Here is a 20,608-nt window from a genome sequence, read left to right as displayed (position 1 = left end):
ATAGTAGTGTCGAATAAAAGTGATATAGAAACTCCCGTCGGATAATTAAAAAAAGCATATTTGTGTTGCTCATAACTAACACCACTAACCATTAATAATTATAATATATATATATATATATATAAAGCCTATTCCAGTTTTGACACACCCCGATCCTAGAATCAAGGCGTGCTGGCCGTCACGTGGGCGTGACGTAAACAAAAGTGCGACGCAGAAGCAACAAGATAAGAGAAATACGAAGGAATAAAAACCAACTACTAGCAATAATATCCAACTAACATGCTAGAGTGAGTTTAAGAATGAAACACACATAATCAGAACATAAGTACTAGGTGCAGTCAAGTAGGACCATTACTAAATTACAACACCCAAAGGTGAGTCCTACATTTAAGTAGTCTGTCTGAACGCCGTGGGAATCCTCGTGAGCCACCAACACTGCTAACTAGAACCTGGAGGGGCGCAAAACAAGATTGAGTGGGTCAGTAAAACAAAGCTTTTCGAAAATATTTCATTTAATAACACTTCTAACCCCTCGCTGTAAAATTTGTATACTTTCCCTGAAAAATAGTATATGTATAACCATATATAACAGCAAATAACTCAAATCACCAGCACGCCTTGATTCTAGGATCGGGGTGTGTCAGTTTTTTTATTAAATAAAATAAATAATTAACGGAATTTAAAAACGCAAACCAATTAATAGAGTTCAAATTTTCAGTAAATTATAGAATATAAACTGAAAACCAACTAACAAAGTCCAACTTCGCAATAAATTATGGATTCTAATACAAAATGCAATTAAGAAAATTCAAGACCAGTTAAGCAAATTTGCAAAAAACTATGAATTTTCAAATCAATATATTTCACTTTTGCAATAATTTTCAAATCAAAACAAAACACAATAGAAAAAAAAAATCACTTATGCATTGACTCTAAATCAAAATCTAATATAAAGAAAAAACAAAGAAAAACAAAAACTCAACTCTCAAATTTACCTGATAGAGGCAAAGAAGGCAGAGATTGGCATTAAACCCAAGTATTGATTTGTGAAGAAACCTAAAACAACCAAATGACCAATCATTAAATCAAAATTAATCAAACCCAAGAATTGATTTCCATCAATAAAGAGACAGAGATACATACCTACTCGTTGACGTGGTTTTCAAGATTGGAAAGGATGTCAGAGTTGTAAGGATTCTTGTCGGGCAACTGCTCCACTACGACATCACCTATTGCTGTAGAACCAATCTCCACCTCCTTTGAAAGCCAAAACCTTTTTAAATTTATGACCTAAGGACCAAACCCAAAAAGAAAATTTCAGGGATGGGCAAGAATTTCAAAGAAAAATTTAAACATTTTCTGCAAAGATGGTTTTTTTTTTTTCTTTTAGAAAATAAATAGAGAAAAAAGAGATTGAAAGTTTTGAAGAGTAGTGGAAAGAGAGCCACGGGGATGCTTCAAAGGTAGGGTGATAGCGGTGTTGTTTCGACGGTAGGTGAAGGAGAAAGAAACAAGGAGGAAGAAGCGGCGCAAGACGGAAATGGGGGAAGATAAGGCTTTTATTTCGGGTAGAAAACTAGACTGACATCATATATTAATTCCATTGGTTAAAACCGACACCACCTTGTGCCCACTAACATCACTCTACCCAATTCCGCGTGCAAAACTAGCGGGAAAATTCATGCCCAAATATTTCACGCCATAAAACCAACATTATGCTATCCGACGCAAGTTTGAAAATATTTAAAAAAACAAAAAGTAAGTTTTGTCGGTTATAATTGACAGTACTGCCAAGTTTGAAAATATTTAAAAACAAAAAGCAAGTCATGTCGATTATAAGTGACAGTAATGCTGACATTAAGCTATCTGACACCAGTTTGAAAATATTTAAAAAAACAAAAAGCAAGTCCTGTCAGTTATAAGCGACAATACTGCTTTGTTATCCAACATCATCTAAACAGGATGTCGAAAATGTCTTATCTGACAATACATTGTATAAAACCACCACCAGTCTCCAACACAATAAGCCACTTTTGTAGTAATAACTTTGCACGACGATGTGTGTTTCATCGTGCCAGGGTTTTTTTTTACTAGTGGGTATCGAAAATTTTACACTTTTTTAGTGGTCTCGCACAAAACATCAATGGCTAAATTGAGGAAAATCAAAATTGTTAATCTCCAAGGTACAGGTAAAATTTTGAAGACTCGTTAATTTCTATGGATTAAGAAGTTTATCAATTTCAATTATTTGGAAGACCATTAAGGTACCGGATCATATGGTTTTTAAATTCGTAATCGAGTTTGCTTTCCTTAATTAATCTTATTCTTAACATGAACATGAATTAAAGAACCCTACTTATATGTAAGCATGAACAAATATACCACCCTAACAAGATAAGTACAACGAGTCAATGACATAATCCAAGTACTAAATAAGATCTTATCATATAACTCAAAAATGAAACACTAACAAGGGCACTTAGTTTATGTGTTACGGGTTGGAATCATCTTCTATACAATTTAGGGCATCAAAACTAGAAAGACATGACACAATTAATTAGTAGCTAAGCTTAGAATCTATTAAGCTCATTATCTCTACAATTTGTGGCTGTGGAGGCCTTTGACAAACCCTAATTAATTTAAGAACTTCGTTTTCAACACAAAGCTTCACGCAATTGATATCATCGGTGACAGATTTAAGGGAATGGGAAGGGGAATGGGAATAAGGGAATGGGAATGGATACATCAATCAGCTCGAATATGCTTAGTAAAAGAGAAGAGAAAGTGCTTCAAGGTGGTCCAGAGTTGTAAGAACTGGGAAAATCCATGTGGGCTCAATATCTCTGTTTGTACACGGGTCCGGAAATAATGAAATTTGTCGCTGCTTGATTAGGTTACCATGTGGTTTTGTCTGTGAGATTATGATGCTTAAGTACGTGTGTGGCCCTAATTGTTCTCTAATTGGGGAAAGTGAAGAGAATGCTTTATTGGATGATCTTGATTAACAAGTTCTTTTGTTTACCTAAAAGGAAGCGGTGGACATTAATACAATCTCTTTGTAAGTTTTTGTCTTTTGGGGACGTGTGGGTTTAGGGCTATCAAACTTTTACACTTGATGACAATAGGACGATAATTTTTATGGTATTTTTCTTTATCTGTAAATGAGAATTTTAAGTTCAATTGATCTGAAAGATGAGTTTAATTTATAACAAATTATAGATGATTCATTGTGTGATTGATCATAGATCTTCATCTTACATCTCGTATATATTAGTATATATGTTGATAATCGCGAATGTTATTGTTTGAAAACAATTATATTTCAAGGTTAACAAATGATGGCTATTAACAATATGCTGTATACTAATTAACTGGCTAACAAAGCATATGTGTATGCATGCGTGGAGCCAAAAATAATTAAGAAAATTATAGAGGTGACACGTGGATTTTTGGATTAAAATGACAAAATTACCCTCGAGGCACACCGGGATTCCCAAGAGCATGCAACGGACAATAACGGCTCAATCAAGGAAGAGTCAAAGGTGATCAAAATGGTATTTATTCAAATCTCTCTCATCATTCCTCATCAAATCATTATTCAAAAGCTAACTCCCAATTTTCCTATTTAATTTCGGATTAATTACCAGGTTAATTATTCACACAATTCTACCATATATGGCCAGCCACTATTCTCCAAATAGAATGGGCTACTCCCCTATAAATAGCCATATTTTCCCACTAAAAATCTAAGTCATTTGTTACCCACAAACTCCTAAACATATTCTTATTAGAATTCTAACTTTAGCATCAAAGATTCTTTAGCCAAAACCTCTCATTCATCGTGAGCACATGAGACTTTTGGCCTTAATCTTAGGTATCATTATTTTACAGGTGCATTTTCGTCAAATGAGAAGATGGCGGAAATTTGCATCCGGAGCATGCATGGCATTTTGTACCAATTTAAACTCGGCTACCTGCAGCTATATTAAACGTTATTGCTTACTATATTCAATGTTATGAAGAAGAATGAGTTGAAGCTACATAATGTCAAAAGACTGGTTGCATGAAAACTTTGAAAATAAAGCATTTTGACTCTTCCTCACCGCCCTATATTAGTTTGTTTTCACCAACTTCTGTTCTATACACACTAGAACACCCATAGGACACAAAAAAAGGCTGTACCAGTTCAAAATCAAATTGTCATCAAAATTTAGAACATATATAAAAATATCCACGTACATATATATATTCATATAATATTGTATGGTATGCATATACATATAATATTCTACAGTACATATGTATATGCATATATACATATAATATTGTACAATATGGGACTACGAAATTTTTCCAATGACAATGCAATTGTTTTTAAAGCGCGCTCGTATTTCAATGATAATCTTAAGTTCAAACTCATACCCACAATCTTAAATACTTAGATTAATATGTCAGAGTAATCACGGAACATGAATTTTTATTTGTAACTTTAACATATGTTAATATAAGATTTATTCATTTCAATCTTATCATTGAGACCAAACGAGACTTAAAACGTTTAACATCAAATTAGTTAACCTTTAGTGATGAGTAACGAAACAAATGGGCAGTTCGAACCATCGATCACATCTCTTTTTGTTCTTGTCAAATTAAATGAATCTCTCTATTTTTAAGGTTCTATATATGCCTGAATCATATGGATACATTTGCTCCTTTCAGGTTTTAGGTGGATTGTACAATGCATGCAATAGCCACCTGAGGAACAAATAACACCACCGACGCCCGCGCTAAGAGGCAGTCAAGGTGCCACGTAAGCCAAATTGGTCTCAAATCCTGACTGAGAAGTCGTAGATGGTCTACTCTCAAAGGGGGACGCACTCATAGGAGAGATTTTTTTTTGTGTGTCGAAACACAATCTTGTGTATCAAGTAACATAATATAAGTAGTTTGATGTTTCAAAAAAAATTATTACTACTTGTATTGTAACACTTAGGAATATATTGTTTTCTGACACATTGCAAATTTTTCCACTCATAAAAGCTTTGCGTTGAATTAGAAGGGGAAAAATTGGAAATCAACGTGGCGGAAGATATGTCTCCAAGACCATTTGTGATTGTGGAGTCCAGTTGTACATTCAATTTAGCGAGTCCCCCATACCGTATGCACACCGTATGTGCATTGTATAAACATATACATATACATATAGGTTTTTATGTATGTATAGGTCATACGTGCACTGGTTTTATAGGGGCAGTTTCAAGGGTTGCGGCTCTCAGTGCTTCTGTCCAGAAAGCGGCCTTGGGGAAAGAGATCATCTTCAAATCTCTTCCTCTAAAGCCCACAGATAAAATGGTCTGGATTTTTTTAATTTAATTTAATGGTAAAAAATTATTATAATTCTTAAAAAAAATTTACTAACTTTTTCTGTTTTTAGTCGTTAAATTAAATTTCAGTAGCCCAAATCACTTAATCCGTGGGTTTTGAAAGAAGAGAGCCAAAACTCACAAGGCACTCTACTTCCTGTGCATATGTAACACGTGGCAGGTCCTCAACCCCGTCACCGACCGGGACCACTGTGGTGGCTTCTCTTATGGGCACGCGGCCTGCAAAAATTCCCGCCGCCATACACCCTATTTCTCTTTCTCGTAGTCTACCATTCCATCACGTTTTATTTCGACTTTTTTCACCTTTGCACGTGCCAACCTATATTTAATAGCCCTCCAATTAGGATTTGTTTTCTTTCTTTTAAAGAATACAAATTTCTTCATGTTTTTATTTTTCCACACGATGGAATTTTGTTGGATTTGAGTAGGTATCTTAATGATATTAAGTAATCGAATAGATCTCATAAAAAAAAATTATGACGATACACAAAAAAGATAACTAGATGTGTTGTTCCATTGCAATAAATATAAACACAAGAAACCACTTCAAATATTAATAATTGATTTGCCAACCTTCAAAAACGAGACATTTTTAAATTCACCTTCGATAAACTTGCCATAAACATGTCAATAAGCCTTTTTAAAAATCTTTCAACTTCGACCTAGAAGTGAAAATATACATTGATGTTATTTAAGCCTTTTTCTAGAACCATAGCAAAAGATAATTCAACATAAAGGCAGTATCAAACAAATCGGTTACCAATTAAACTAGCTGAAGATTTGGATTATATGATTATGGACACACGTCACACACCATCTTTGATTTGTCTTGCTAAATGGGTTCTAATTAAGCAACTTGTCACGTCGGTACGAGGGCATACAAAAAAGAAATGGAGCTTTGACATCGTATTTAGATGGCATTTGATATGGCTAACTAACAAGAGATAAAGCTCTCTTTTTTTTAATTAACCTGTGGAAAGTTGTTCTTAATGGCTAACTTAAGATACAAGTCCACAAATCCCACGACACCACGTAGGGAAAATAATTGCAAACTACCTTTTAGCAATCTAGAAACTTTGAGGGGGCTTTAATCTGGTTCAGGCCCCATGGACAAGACTTTCAAAAGTTTGCACCACTTAATCAGTTGCATATTATAACAGTTTAATAAGGACATAAGTAACTAAAGATGGTGGAACCAATTATGCACTTATTTTGTATTATAATATATTTAAAATAAAATATCTTATTAAACATGCTTCTATAATGCAGTCAATCTTAAAACAATTAATTAATTTTTTTATGTTTTTTATTAAAACAAGAAACATATCACAAATCGGATTCTTAACAAATTTTTAAAACTTACATGCATTTTGACGTAAGTTACAATTTTAATGTATATATATACTAATAAACAGTATATGAACGTAGAGGGGGTAATTGTATAGTAGTCAAATTTCAAATATTATGTTTATCATAAAAATTAGTAAGTAATACACAAATATGATCGTAATTATGTGCCAACTTAACAAATCTGGTTGCATAAATTCAATGTCATACATTCCAAAGAAAGAAGAAATTAAAAAATAAAATCTCAAATTACAGATTCCTCACCCAAAAATAAAAAAGAACAAATTACAAACCGGTTATTAATCAACAATTAGATCTATGTCCTTCACAAATCCTATATTTAGATAAATTCTATTTCATGGGTTTTTCTTCTATTTCCCGAAATATATTTTCTTCTACATTTTTGTTCTGTTTTTATCTCTAGCTACAATGAATGCATCACTTTCACCCCCTTTTATAGTAATTTCACACGTTCGATCATCAAATGTTGCTGAGCTGCTGTTGTAAGAACCACATGTCCTCAACATTCCACAAATTGTCCGATATGTCCCCACTGTCCACAGTGCCCCACTGATCATTGTTGTTTTGCTCGTCCATGTTTTGGAAATGTTCTAATCCGAACCCTTGATTACCGAAGTACCCCGGGTAGTTGTCGTAAGTACCAACTTGATGATTGGCCTGGACGAAGTAACTATTATCCGGGGTAGGGTTATTGTTAACCGAGATAGCCGCAGCAGCAGTAGTAGGGGTGTAATAATCAGTGAGGTCGGAAACAGGTGATACCTGAGTCCCAAACGAGTCCGATGAGGCCGCTGTACTAGAATTCTCCGGGGTACTGTAACTCGGTGTGAGTTGGGAGTGTGATGAAACCCCGAAGTGATGGTGACTTGGCTGTAATAACATTTGTGCTGATGATTGGAAGTTGTTGTTAATGTTGTTGTTGAAGTGGTGAGTGGTAGCTGGGGCAGCGATAGAGGAATTAGTGGCGGTGGCGTTAGTGGCAGTGGAGGTGGCCGCGGCGGCTTGGATTCTTTCGACCAATCTAGGCATCCAGAGGTATCTCATGGTGTCCTTGAACTGCTTGCTGTTGACATCACATTTGAGTTGCTTGGCATGTTTTTGGACACGGGTCCTCCAATAGTTTTTTATCTCATTGTCAGTCCTTCCTGGCAAGTGCTGTGCAATTTTCGACCATCTGTAAAGATTGACAGAAAAGTGACCTTTTTGTCTTTGGATTTACTCATTAGGGTTAATTCGAGAAAGCAGACATAAAAAATCTAAAATCCATATACGTAGATAGATTCTTAGAATAATTTTTATCGTATGTTTTGATGATGATTATGTATAATTACCTGTTACCCCAGCGAGAATGAAGTTCCAGAATCAAAAGCTGTTCTTCAAGACTGATGTTACCACGACGGACATCAGGGCGGAGATAGTTGAGCCACCGCAATCTGCAGCTCTTTCCAGTTCTTTTCAGACCTGGGTTTTGGTTGCAAAGTTGAATAAGTTTGTCAGATATTTTGTAGCAAAATAATTTAAGTGAAGTTCTTTTAAGAACATTTTTTAATTATTTCCTTCAAATTGCTCATACTTTATGACAATTGGGTTCTCTAAAATATATATAAGCTTTTGTAGCCTCTGGGGATAAGGCTAGCTAAAGAATTATAGAAATCTTCATGGAAGATGTAGTTCACATCATCATCAACATATCTAGCATATTCTCACTCCCAAATCTTTATAAATTTTCACGCACTAATTGTTTTTCTTTTCAAGAAAAAGTGAAGCTTTTCACTCTATATCTATCCTTTTCATAGGACCCAGAAGAGAAATGATTTTTTTTGGTGCAAATTATGGAGTTTCTTTGACTCTTTCTCACGACAATTTAAAACCCATCTCAATGAACTAAACAAAAAGCTGTAAAAAGAAATACCCAACTATTAAGCCAATTTCTATATTGTTGATAAACGATAGAATAATTTACGCTAAACTCATCTTATTATAAAATTATGATTTACCTGCGCAGCGAGCGAGGGAGTTCCAGCGGCCTTCGCCGTGGTTAGCAATGTAATTCATGAGAGCTAGGTCTTCCTCAACAGTCCAAGGCCCTCTTCGCAGGTCCATCATCTGATCCTCAGCTTCCTCATGATCATGAGAGCCAGTTTCATTGAGGATTTCTGCCGAGACTTGTGACGATGGGCTGTTGCAGCCTCTGCTTCCTTTCGCCATGTCCATCTCCAGAATATCAATTCTCCAAATGGACACACACAAAAAAGGGTTTGCTTAATGTTTTCCTTGCTTTGTTCTTGGAGATTTTGAGAGAGAGAGAGAGAGAGAGAGAGAGAGAGAGAGTTGGATGGATGTACGGGAAACAGAGAGGGGATGGCTTTTATAGATGAAATGATAGGTTTGAAAATGGAGAAAAAGTTAAGCATGTGAGAGATGAGTAGGATAGATGTAGGACTAGGACGGACTTACACAATGCCGCAATGGGGACTTGTTGGAGTTGGGAAGTCTAATTACTTTTTAATCCAATAATTAAGCACACACACTTAAGCTTGTTTAACTTAAGTAAATATATTAGTTAGAAAAAGAGGCTTTCAAGTTTGACCCTTTGACTTTATTACCTCCTCCTCTTTGTTGTGCCTTTGTAAACGAATACGTGCGTGCGTGCATTTTGAGTTTAGAAAATGGTTTTTATCCATCTCGAAGCATGTTGCATTTTTTTTTTTTGTAAATTTTTATTCTTATTATATATGGAACTGCCAAATTCTACTTTGTGATGACGACAAGTTTTCTAATGGATTACTCTGTTTTCTTCTTCTATTCATATGCTTATTCTTTTGGCACTCTGATTAATTAGTTAAATGAATCTTGTGCCTGCTAGTTAGATGCCACAAGCTCCACAAATTCAAACTTGTCTATATATAATCGGGAAAGAATATTAACCTCGAATCACATCCATATCAACAGAAAACAATAAGAAGTGTCAAGAACAGCTCTTTGAACCTTATTTAATCTTCTTTTTTTGCTTCATGGGTTGGAGATTTTCTTTGTACATTTTTATGGAGTACAAGAACAATATCTCTTGGTGGATGCCTAAGGACATCTCCAACGGAAGATGTAAAATGTCTTGAAATGGGTATTTTACATTTCTGTTATCCGGAAAGTTCTCCAATGAAAAACTGGAATTTATAACTTGATCGGAAAATGTAAAAAAAATGCAAATTTGCATATTATTTTTACATCTCGTGGAGAGAAAAATTAACGGAATTTCAATTTTATATCTCTACTATTGGAGTACAACTCACGTTTACGTCCATGAAAAATATAAAATGGGATGTAAATGATCTCAAATGTGCATATCTCCATTGAAAATGCTCTAATAAAAGGTTTTGCATATTTCAATCCACAAGTTTAAGCTGACAAGTGAAGAGATCATAGGGTGATCGAGAATTCCATTTTGTGGTCCTGCGATTAAGATCACCAACCGATATACTGGCTCTGCTGCTTACCTGGCTAGCCTTATTGCCAAAAGGAAATAAAAAAACTTATCCGATCAGAAACATGGCTTGTTATGTGAAGGGACTCAATAAATATATACACTAATTCAACCAATTCAACCAATATGAGACTAATTCTCATCCTATTGATTACTTTTATTTAAATTACTAGATAATATTCATTGAAAATCTTACTCAAAATAGGTGAGGCATATGAAAAAGTAACACCTTTTTTTCGTTTTAGCATCAATCAATTTATAAAATAAGTGATCAAACATTGTTAATTTGTTTGTTTGTTTCATGTGGTCCAATATCCTAGCGGATATGGTGTTGGATTTCCACCCATAGGTTCCGAGTTCGAAACTCTCATCTCTCCTAAATTATTGTAATAGTTTCGAATCATTTCCCCATCCATTAATAATAATAAATTTAAATATAAAAAAAAGTTGTTTGTTTGTTTGTTTGTTTTCTTTTCATGTATTGTCCAATTACAACAAAGAAAACGTTTTTCTTTTATTTTATTTTCTTGTATCCAATTTATCTTTTTTCCCCTTTTTTTCTGGCAAATAATCCAATTAAGCACCTCTCGTAGCCTCAGGCTACTAATTAATAGTTACAAACCCCAACCTACAGTCTGAATTTCTGATGAGTGTTGAGAAGGTACAGCATTTGACTGCTCAACACCCCTTTTCCCAGTGAATATGAAAATTAAATTAATCTTTTGTGAGGTTATTAGAGCTCTAATCTTCTAATATTCTTTATAAACAACCTCCTTGATATGAGCTAGCAGTCCCCACACAAAGCTGTCTCCGTCTAATAGGTCGGCTTTTATTCACCACAACTTGGGATTGGTCCTATAATGTTGTATATCGTAAAGGAAGTTTACACATTTTTCTTACACAAGTATGAGAATAGATTTGGACTCAAGATACCAAGAGTAATTGTGTATACTCTTAACTAATTGAGTTACAAGTTCTTTGTAATGTGGAAGTTTAACTTTAAACATAATTCGAGCTTCACAAATAAATCTTAGACGTGGCATCGTAGATGCTCTCGATCACCAAAATTACATGCCCTTGCAGTTAATTTGAACTTTACAAATCAAATGTACATATAGTTTTGCCAGTTTGAGCAGGCTGATCATTGATAGGAGTTCATCCAAATAAATGCTTTGATTACCTAGCAGAAAGGGCAAAACTTTAATTAAATACTTGTATTTAATTTTTTTATCCCACTTATATTAAAGCACAGTAGACGGCCATCAAATATCATAGCAAATTGGTGATTAAAGTTGCTCAAAAGTTGACAATGCGGGAGTGATAATTAAAGAAACGGAAGTAGATATAGTACTCCACTGCTGCTAATTAATGCAATTTTAATTAAAGGAAGAAGTTTTAGCCTACTAATCTCTAGATTATGCATCGTCAATCTTGCAACTAAACTATTGGTGTGTTTAATCAACTAACTATTGATATACTGCTTCTTTTTTTTCACCTTGTATTTTGGTATTTCAACTCTGCCTGTGGGAGTTTATCTTACATTATCGGTCCCAAACCCGGATGAAGGAGGAGGGGGAGAGCATTAGGTAGTGAACAATTGGCACTTCGTTCTTACGTTGAATCCTTATGATAATGAATCTTAAACGAAATTGGCACAAAACGAGCACAGTGACGTTCTAGGATTCATATAGCCAACCCCACTTAGGATAAGGCTTTGTTGATGTTGTTGTATTTTGGTATTTCATGTATTAGAGTTCTGTACTTTCCTATCTATTACTAGGGTTTTTTTGCCTTTCCTATTTGTCCAGAGTTAAGTTTTTACAAATCGTGTAACTCAAATTTAGCAAGGTGTGGTCTTTTCGTGTTATGTTGCCTTTTGACAATTTTGTAGTGTTCTTTCTTTTGTCTATATATAATAAGATTCAGAGTTTTTCAGTAAGTTTTCTTCTTTTCTCGTCCTTTAATTTTTTTTAGCATAACACTCATTTGGTTCATAGAAAGTCTGTTTGAGAATGAAGAGTTAATTCCTATAGAGCATGATAACGGAAGAGTTTCATTCCAGAGTTTGAAAACTACGGAGAAAGGAAACGAGAAAAATGGTTTGTTTTCCAATAATACATTTGCATTCCTATGTAAATTAAAACAGTATTACGTACAAATTTACACTGATGGTAATTTATAGAAGAAAAAAAAGTAGAAGTGGGTTTAAAATCCATTTGGCATTATTCGTTCCCATCACTGGTTTTATCACATATAAGAATGATTCACATAAATGATTCCTATGGCTGTAATCCACGAATCAAATGAACCAGTATATTGTCTCAGACACAAATATTTTTATTTACGTCGTGGTTTAAAGAACAATTTCACACAGTATTATATATATGGTATAATCCGTCATGAGAATATGATTAACCTTTAATCTTATTTTTGTTGATTGACTTGATTCTAAAGCGAAAATTTATGGCCGAACCTTAAGAGAAAGAAGAAAAGCTACCGGGGCCGGTGAAGGGAAACTCATAGCATTAGATACATGCATGCACATTAATTTGTGTGACAAGTTTATAAACATAATACAAACACAAAATCTCTGTTTTTATATATGAGTTGATACAAAAAGAGGAGGGCATGATCAACACGTGCGATGTTTATGCAATATATGCATGCACCTTGCTAATGTAGATTTTTTATTGTTCCTCAGTATCCAATTCCGGCCCTCTCTTTCTCATATCAGGGGAACATCTTTTGTGTTCTCCAAATACTTTATGTCGATTTGGTCGGAAATTTACATATGTGTTTTCAAGTTTTTTATTAGGACGGTTGTCTGTATGCACATATTTCTCCATATTTTATATATCCATTTATTTTTAAAATACTTTTAGAAAACACTCCTACGAGTAGCAATGTAACCAGCCGAAATATGAAAAGTAGAGGAAGTTATAAAATACAAAACAAAAAGGAAGAAAAGAAAGGGAATTTAGGAGTCACGTGAAATATCACATAACCTGGTTCCATCCATGAGCTTTAGAATTGGTGGGAGTTGGGGTTTAGGGTTATGATTCAAAGGAGCCAATGTTGGCACAGTGTGAACTAAAACCGAAAAGATGTTTACTAATTTTTATAATTATTGTTTAATGAAGTTTATGCAGGATTATGCTGCATAAACCAAAAGAAGAAGAAGAAATTAGTGGAGGCCTACAGAATGAGTTGGATATGACAATGTTGCTTATAAAAATAATGAATAAGGTTTAAGTGCCTAAAAGCTAGTTTAATTAATCATACAGCCTATCGAAATAGTAGGGGCATATATTTATATACTTATATTCACTCTAAAATGGAAGCATACTTCGATCAAGTAGCTTTAATTTATACATAGTGAGAAACGGAACATCTCTCTATTCTACAAAACCAATCATGGTTTTTATTATGCCCTCTCCAATACAAGGATTGAGATCCACTCTGGATCTCATACTCTGTAGCCTATGAATCAAGCAATTCGAAACATTTAAGAGAGAGAGATTTGAGCGTTGGAGAGAAGGACGTGTGTGAGGTTGGCCAATGGATGGGCTAACGGAGACCGCTAAATTTAAATTCAACGATCCGGATTGTGGGGTCCGCAGGCTCTGGAGTGTGAAATCCAGAGAGGATCCCAATCCGAGTACAACAAAAGAAAGAGAAGAAAAGGGGAATAAAAAACTGTTTTGTTTATTGTTATGGTTCAACACCTGAGCCTTATGACCCAAGTGTTCATTTTGCTTAGGAATTTATCATATATAATTAGTTCAAACTTGCCATTTAGTACTACAGATAGTAGTATTCTTCTTCACTTGTAAGTAAGAGGTCTTAAGTTCGGTTCTCGCCAAAGGTGAATTTGAACCACATCATTACTAGTCTATTGTAAGACTTAACTCACTCTCTCCCTTAATGTAGATAATATCGTTGTTCATAAAAAAAAAAGTTCAAATTGGTGTTCTATAAAGTTAATTATTTAACATTTAAGAAAATGAATTGTCGAACACAGAGAGAAACTTCCATATATTTCAGAGTCACTGTTCTCATCTCTATCTGTCTAAATTTGAAGAGAAATGAGCAATGAGACAAGTACAAGGTATATTTCTTGTACACAATATCCAATAATAAGAGTCTAGTCAGCTAGTAGCGAAGTCAAGAATTATCGAGGGAGGGGCAAGGGGCGAAATTTAAAGGGGTAAAAGGTCTCAAAAAATGTAGATAACCAAATCATAAACATCAAGTTAATCATTCTAATGACACGTTTACAAATTCGTAATGGAGTAACACTACAATTAGTACATCTCAAACACAAACACAAATAATGACAACCCCAACCAAAAGAAGACGATAAAAACAGAGAGAACATCAAATGGAGGTCACAATCACACTCACATGAATCCATGAGAAGGGAGAGAAGAAGATCATGGTGTTGAGGGGGTAGAGAAGTAGAAAATGAAACCATTATGTGCATGTTCAGAGAAATTAGAGGAGTGGATTCTTGATCTTAAGGTCAATTTCTAATGATTGGAGATGCGACCGCACCTCCTTGTTCCTATGTAGTTTCGTCACTGCAGTCAGCTACATGCTTCCATGGGCTATAGCCTTGTTCATTTGTTGGAGAAATCCGAAATTACTACTAATATTTACCCTAAATTTGTGATGACAAAATTTAGTCCATCCTAAACTAAATTTACACTCCTTGCTCCACAAAGAGAAAATAGTAGCCTAACCCTACGTAAATTTCTAGCTCCATCTACAGTAACTTGGCATCCACGCTTGTTCAGTAACTTGGGGGAAGGAAAGTGAAAATATAGGTGTTCAATCTTTGTCATGAGTCGGTTACTTGCTTCTACGTACTGGGTCATGCAGCTCATGCCCAAATTACCCCTTTACCAAGTAAAAGGCAAAATTATATGGAGAAAAAAACAGATAACATCTGCAAACACCTTTTTTCTACCCTAGTAATACTCAACGGTGAAAAAACACTCTCTGTGCCACTTTGCAGGGTGAAAAACAAGCAATTATTGTGCAGAACCCTTTAATAATTCAGTTAATAGTTCTGTTATGAGTATTCCTTTGGTTTTAAAATTGTTTGAGCACCAGCGTGATCAGAATACAATTATATAAAGGTCCAACTGATATATATATGTATGTATATAGTGTGAAAACTGAAACGGACAAGGATTGTCTAGGCTCCTACTTCCCGTGCCCTCCCGTGCCTTTCTATTTTGTGTGGTCACGATTAAGCCACGTCAACATTTTATATAGTTTTTTTTTTATAAAGATAATAAAACAAAAATAAATAGTGATATAAAATATTGACATAGCTTAACCGTGATCATATAAACAAAAGAGCACAGAAGAACACCAGAAGTGGAAGGGCAGTCCAACTGAAACGACCTTTCCTTGAAAAAGCTGGGGGCATAGGAGGGTCTATACGAACTCCAAGACTTCTACTCCCGTAAACGAAACCAGAGGGAGAAAAGCACAACAAGAAAAGAAAACTCCAACGGTCTAATTCTTTGACACGTGTCCCACCACCACCAAAAATATTTCTTCTGGGACTTGAAAACCTCCTACCATATAACGCACCAATAATTGCGGGTCGAATAGTTCCAAAAGAAGAGATTTTTTAATATGATCGTCATACGGAGTGTTACATCACATGTTGTTATATATAAATGCTGAAATATATGTGTTAAAAAGTTAATAATTTAAAAAATAAAATTTCTCACTACTTATATAAATACACATGGTGTTCCACCGTGTTCCCGTCACAACTAAAAATTTCTCCTCCAAAAGGACCACAACGGTATTATTTCCAATTATTTGTTAGTCCAATAATCATGAGACTTTAATCTTAAAAAACTTGTGTAATTAGAAGCAATTTTCTTGTCAATTTTCCGATATAAAATTTTCAACAGATGCTGTTCAAGTTTAATTTCTCTTTCATTCACTTCACACCATTATTGGATTTGCAGTTAAATGTAAAAGTAATTTTTTTTTTTAGGAAAATTAATGAAAATGACTTGAAAACTTTGAGTTTTAACGAAAATGACAAAATAAAGGGTAAAGTGAATAGTATCAAGTTTAATCTTTTAGGGTAAAAATATGGTTTTTCATTAAAATAAACAGTACCGTGAGCTTTTGGTTAAAACTCTATTTTTTTCTTTTCTACCCAGCTCCAGTAGTTTCGAAATTGTATTGAAACATGATTGCGACCTATCAAGTCGAATGCTTTGTAGCGCTGTACATAAGATTAAGCTTTTAACTTGTGATGGATTATCTGCTGTAGTGCTGTTCTTTTTAACAGAACCACTGTTTCGATCGATTTTTGTTGCAGAACGCATATGACACTTTTTTTTTTGGATGAGATGCGTTTGTTGTATTAGATTATCTCAGATTTGATTAGTTTTAGACGCTATGTGGGGCTGACTTAGAATAGACTAAACTAGACTGATTTAGTGAAGCGTTTAGTGTAATATCAGACTAAGAAGCAGGATAATGACAAAAAGAAAAATAATTTTTGTTGCAGAACGCATATGACACTTTTTTTTTTTGGATGAGATGCGTTTGTTGTATTAGATTATCTCAGATTTGATTAGTTTTAGACACTATGTGGGGCTGACTTAGAATAGACTAAACTAAACTGATTTAATGAAGCGTTTAGTGTAATATCAGACTAAGAAATTGAACCCCAACACAAAAAATTTCTGCAGAATCCAAATACATCCAACAACCATATTTTACATTCTCTCAAAAACTTGATTAAAAAACCTCAAATTTTACATTTTCTCAACCCAAAACGAAACTTTCCAATAAATCAATGGAACCAAAAACCCAGCTGAAAACCCTTCGAACAAGAACCTTCCAAGACCTCAACTTTTCTTTGAATCAGAAGAACCCCAATGAAAATCACATTGATTTTTCAACCGGGGACTGAAATTTTCCCTTTTTTTCACCACATGACTCTTGGGAGATTTTTACACTAAGTGAAGTACAAATAAAGAACCATTTTTTATTAGGAAAACTAATTAAAAATGTTTGAAAACTTTGAGTTTTAACGAAAATGACAAAATAAAGGGTAAAGTGAATAATACTATAATTGATTTTTTTAGTATAAAAATGTTGTTTTTCATTAAAATGAACAGTACCGAAAGCTTTTCGTTAAAATTCCATTTTTTATTTACATCACAAATCTCGTTCCAAATGAGTGCTACAATTAGTTCCACAAGCACACGTGTTGGTTGAATTTACCCATTTTTACTTAAGGAAAACTAATGAAAAGGGCTTGAAAACTTTGAGTTTTAATGATAAGGACAAAATAAAGGGTAAAGTGAATAGTACCAGGATTAACTTTTTAGTGTAAAAATGTGGTTTTTCGTTAAAGTGAACAGTACCAGGTGTTTTTCGTTAAAGTTCCCTTTTTACTTTCCACGTTCCATAAACATGAATAGAAATAATGAGCTCCGCACAGTCATGAAGCACTTCCCTCTCGACCAATTAGGCATAACGAAATACCCCTGCATACACGCAACACATGAAGCATGTGAAGAAGCCAAATGTTCTTTTAAAATGTGAAATGTATTTTGTCTTAGAAATTCTGAATACTTCCCATGATTATTAGATGCTTCGCTTATATATATTTTTTATCTGTTAGTATTAGTACTTGATAAAACGAAGAAAATCGATTTGCAGAATCATATGCAGCTCGATCTTCTCGACCTATATTACAATGCAAAAAAAAAAACTGCATCTCAAAAGTCGAATCGTGTCTAGGGTTTGTATTAATAAAGTAACTATGAAAGGAAGATGTGTCACTTCTTGAGTTCTTTCTGGCCACTTTCTACTGTTCCCACAACAAACCATGTAACTTTAAATGGAGCCGCTCCATCCTCATCATCATGTGTCACTTCTTGAGTTCTTTCTGGCTACTTTCTACTGTTCCCACAACAAATCATATACTTTTAAAGGTAGCCGCTCCATCCTCGTCATGATATAACTTCCGGGGTAATGCTAAGGTCAGAAGGATATTTACTTAAGTTATATTTTTACATAATATACTTGTTGATGATTTGATTATTATTTTAAATATTAATTAACGTTACTAAATATTTTGCAAATGTGATCTAAAATAAGCTTATAAATGTAGTTTAAAAAATTAGTCTACTTAAAATGACTGATAACTTAATTTAATACTCTCACAAGTGACAATTTGGTTTCATCCCTCCCAGTCCTCGAAGTCATGTTTGAGTTGAAATTCACACTTCTTGGCAAGTTGAATAATCAATAATAAAAAAGTCTGTAATTCCAATAGGTTTGATGAAAAAAAAACGATTAATATGGGAAATTCACTATGAAAGAGACACACTGAACAGAACACCATACAATCCATAGTATTTTCTATTTTGGTCTCTATTTTCAAAAGCTAAGGCGTGCTTTAAGGGCTTTATGTGGTTGACATTTTCACTGCCCAGTCGTCTTCTTCTTATTATTATTCTTTATCTCTCTAGTTTTTTTCTTTGAATCTGTTTAATTTAATCATTCAATTTTATCTCTCTGTTTTTTTCTTCAAATCTGTTTAATTTAGTCGTTCAAATGTGTTCTAAGTATCTATTTTTTTCTTCTATACGTGAAGCGTCTTTGACCCAATTACTTCGTTTTGTAAACCCGTTTTTCTTCTCACCCTACTTTTTGACCTCTTTGAAGGCATATAAAATAGGCACATGCGTATGTGTACATTTTTCTTCACTACAAGTATACTTGGTACATATGTTAGGTATATAAATTAGTTGAATATATAAATATATGTAAAATTGATATGTTTAGAGAGATAAAGAGATGTGCCATGAAAATTGAACCAATCCATTGTATCTTTACATTATGCACGCTTGAATTGTCAAAAGAACCAGAAAAAGTAGACATAAAGAATTATCGAAAATATCCTGTTTGTTTATTTTCTAATAAGAGAAACAAGCAATATGTTGAAACCCTATCCCACTTTCCCGAACAATCTCAAATTTTGCATGAGTTTATATCCATAACTCCATGCATAAATACTTGGACATTAATTAGTTCATCCACCAAAAAAACTAAACAAAATTAAAAAGTGTAGAGCTTAGCTTAAGTAGTACAATTTCATACTCAATACGAACACAATAAAAAATTGTGAATAATTTACATCTCAAAAGAGAAGATTAATGAACCTATCGATCAATCAGGTTCAAACCAAATATATAAATTTGAATACTGTATAAAAATAGTGTATATTCAGGAAAAAAAAAGGCGTATATCTCGCAAGTGGCAAGTCGAATCAATCTCAATCTGAACTTAAAATTTGTAAACCTTGGAGATAAACATTTCATAGCAAGACCAATCATATTCACTACTGTTCCACTAGATATAACAACAGTTTATTTTTGGGAAGGTGAGGGGGTATGTACTATGTATGGCATGCGCAGATTGACCTTATTCTAGATAATTTTCTTAAATGTTATGCTCAAATGAATGGCTCTGTCTCTGGCAGTGCCTTTATGCCAACCCCAGCTTAGCCCTAGCCGATTAATTTCCTCAATTTCATGCCAAAATTTACATATTAGCTCTCCAAATTGTTGAAGTCAAACCGGTCATATACTGTGTAGAAATTCTTGATTACGGTTGCTATATAGAGCAACTCTCTAATAGTAGGGTATGACCATGCATTTGAATTATTGCTCGTATGTTGGTCCCACCTTAATTACTGTGTGAAAACTGCTCTAATATTGTGCAGCGTCCCTTGTATCTATCTCTCTCCCCGTCAACTAGCCAGCAAAGTACTCAGATGCGTCCAACTGAAAGGTTTTGAGTTGGTGAATGAGTCATATTCAGCATTTCAATTTTCAACCAATTAATTTGAATAGCTAGGTTTAGTGCATGGCTTAACCAATTGAGAGAGTGCAAGGGTCGTACGTCATGAGGTAGAGACCAAGCATACCTATGTTTTGTTTGCTAGCAAAGAAAAAAATTATATTATCCAAGAAATTAACTTGTTTCACATTTGGGGTTGCACCCCTAGGACCTTCAAACAAATATAAGATGAATTTAAAAACTACAGAGATACATTTCTAGTATAGCATGCATTATGACAATTGAGATCAGCAGCAAGCTTTATAAATTAATTAATTAGCACTGTACTAATTTAAGGTAATATTTTGGACGTGTTGATTTCTATATGTGACGTGGAAGAATGTAGCTAAGCATAAAGAAGTTGCCAAAGAGACCAATAAAAACAAGAAAAATGATGACTAGTGTCTCATCTCTTAGACGCACGCCTTCCCCCCTTTTTAGGGTTAAAAATACAAAAGCTAGGGTTTCAAAGATTAAA

At 34.1% G+C, this 20,608-nt stretch overlaps 1 protein-coding gene and 1 long non-coding RNA gene across 2 annotated transcripts; both read right to left on the bottom strand.

Annotated features, from left to right (window-relative positions):
- Positions 1–225: 225 nt before the first annotated feature.
- LOC126597338 (uncharacterized) lies at positions 226–1,404 on the bottom strand. The gene is made up of 3 exons (XR_007614218.1): positions 1,144–1,404; positions 996–1,056; positions 226–449 (listed from the first exon to the last, which is right to left on the bottom strand). It is a non-coding gene; the product is annotated as an uncharacterized LOC126597338 (long non-coding RNA).
- A 5,490-nt stretch (positions 1,405–6,894) lies between these two features.
- Positions 6,895–9,109, bottom strand: LOC126597332 (transcription factor MYB108-like). Its single transcript, XM_050264117.1, has 3 exons — positions 8,750–9,109; positions 8,084–8,213; positions 6,895–7,926 (listed from the first exon to the last, which is right to left on the bottom strand). Exons 1-3 carry the CDS (start codon positions 8,964–8,966, stop codon positions 7,212–7,214), a joined length of 1,062 nt encoding a protein of 353 aa, XP_050120074.1. The 5' UTR covers positions 8,967–9,109; the 3' UTR covers positions 6,895–7,211.
- Positions 9,110–20,608: the final 11,499 nt, after the last annotated feature.

Source organism: Malus sylvestris, chromosome 13 (assembly GCF_916048215.2).
Source record: "Malus sylvestris chromosome 13, drMalSylv7.2, whole genome shotgun sequence".
Lineage (NCBI taxonomy): Eukaryota > Viridiplantae > Streptophyta > Magnoliopsida > Rosales > Rosaceae > Malus > Malus sylvestris.
The sequence above is the reverse complement of the archived record's forward strand: the minus strand, read 5'-3'. Positions and strand labels throughout refer to the sequence as shown.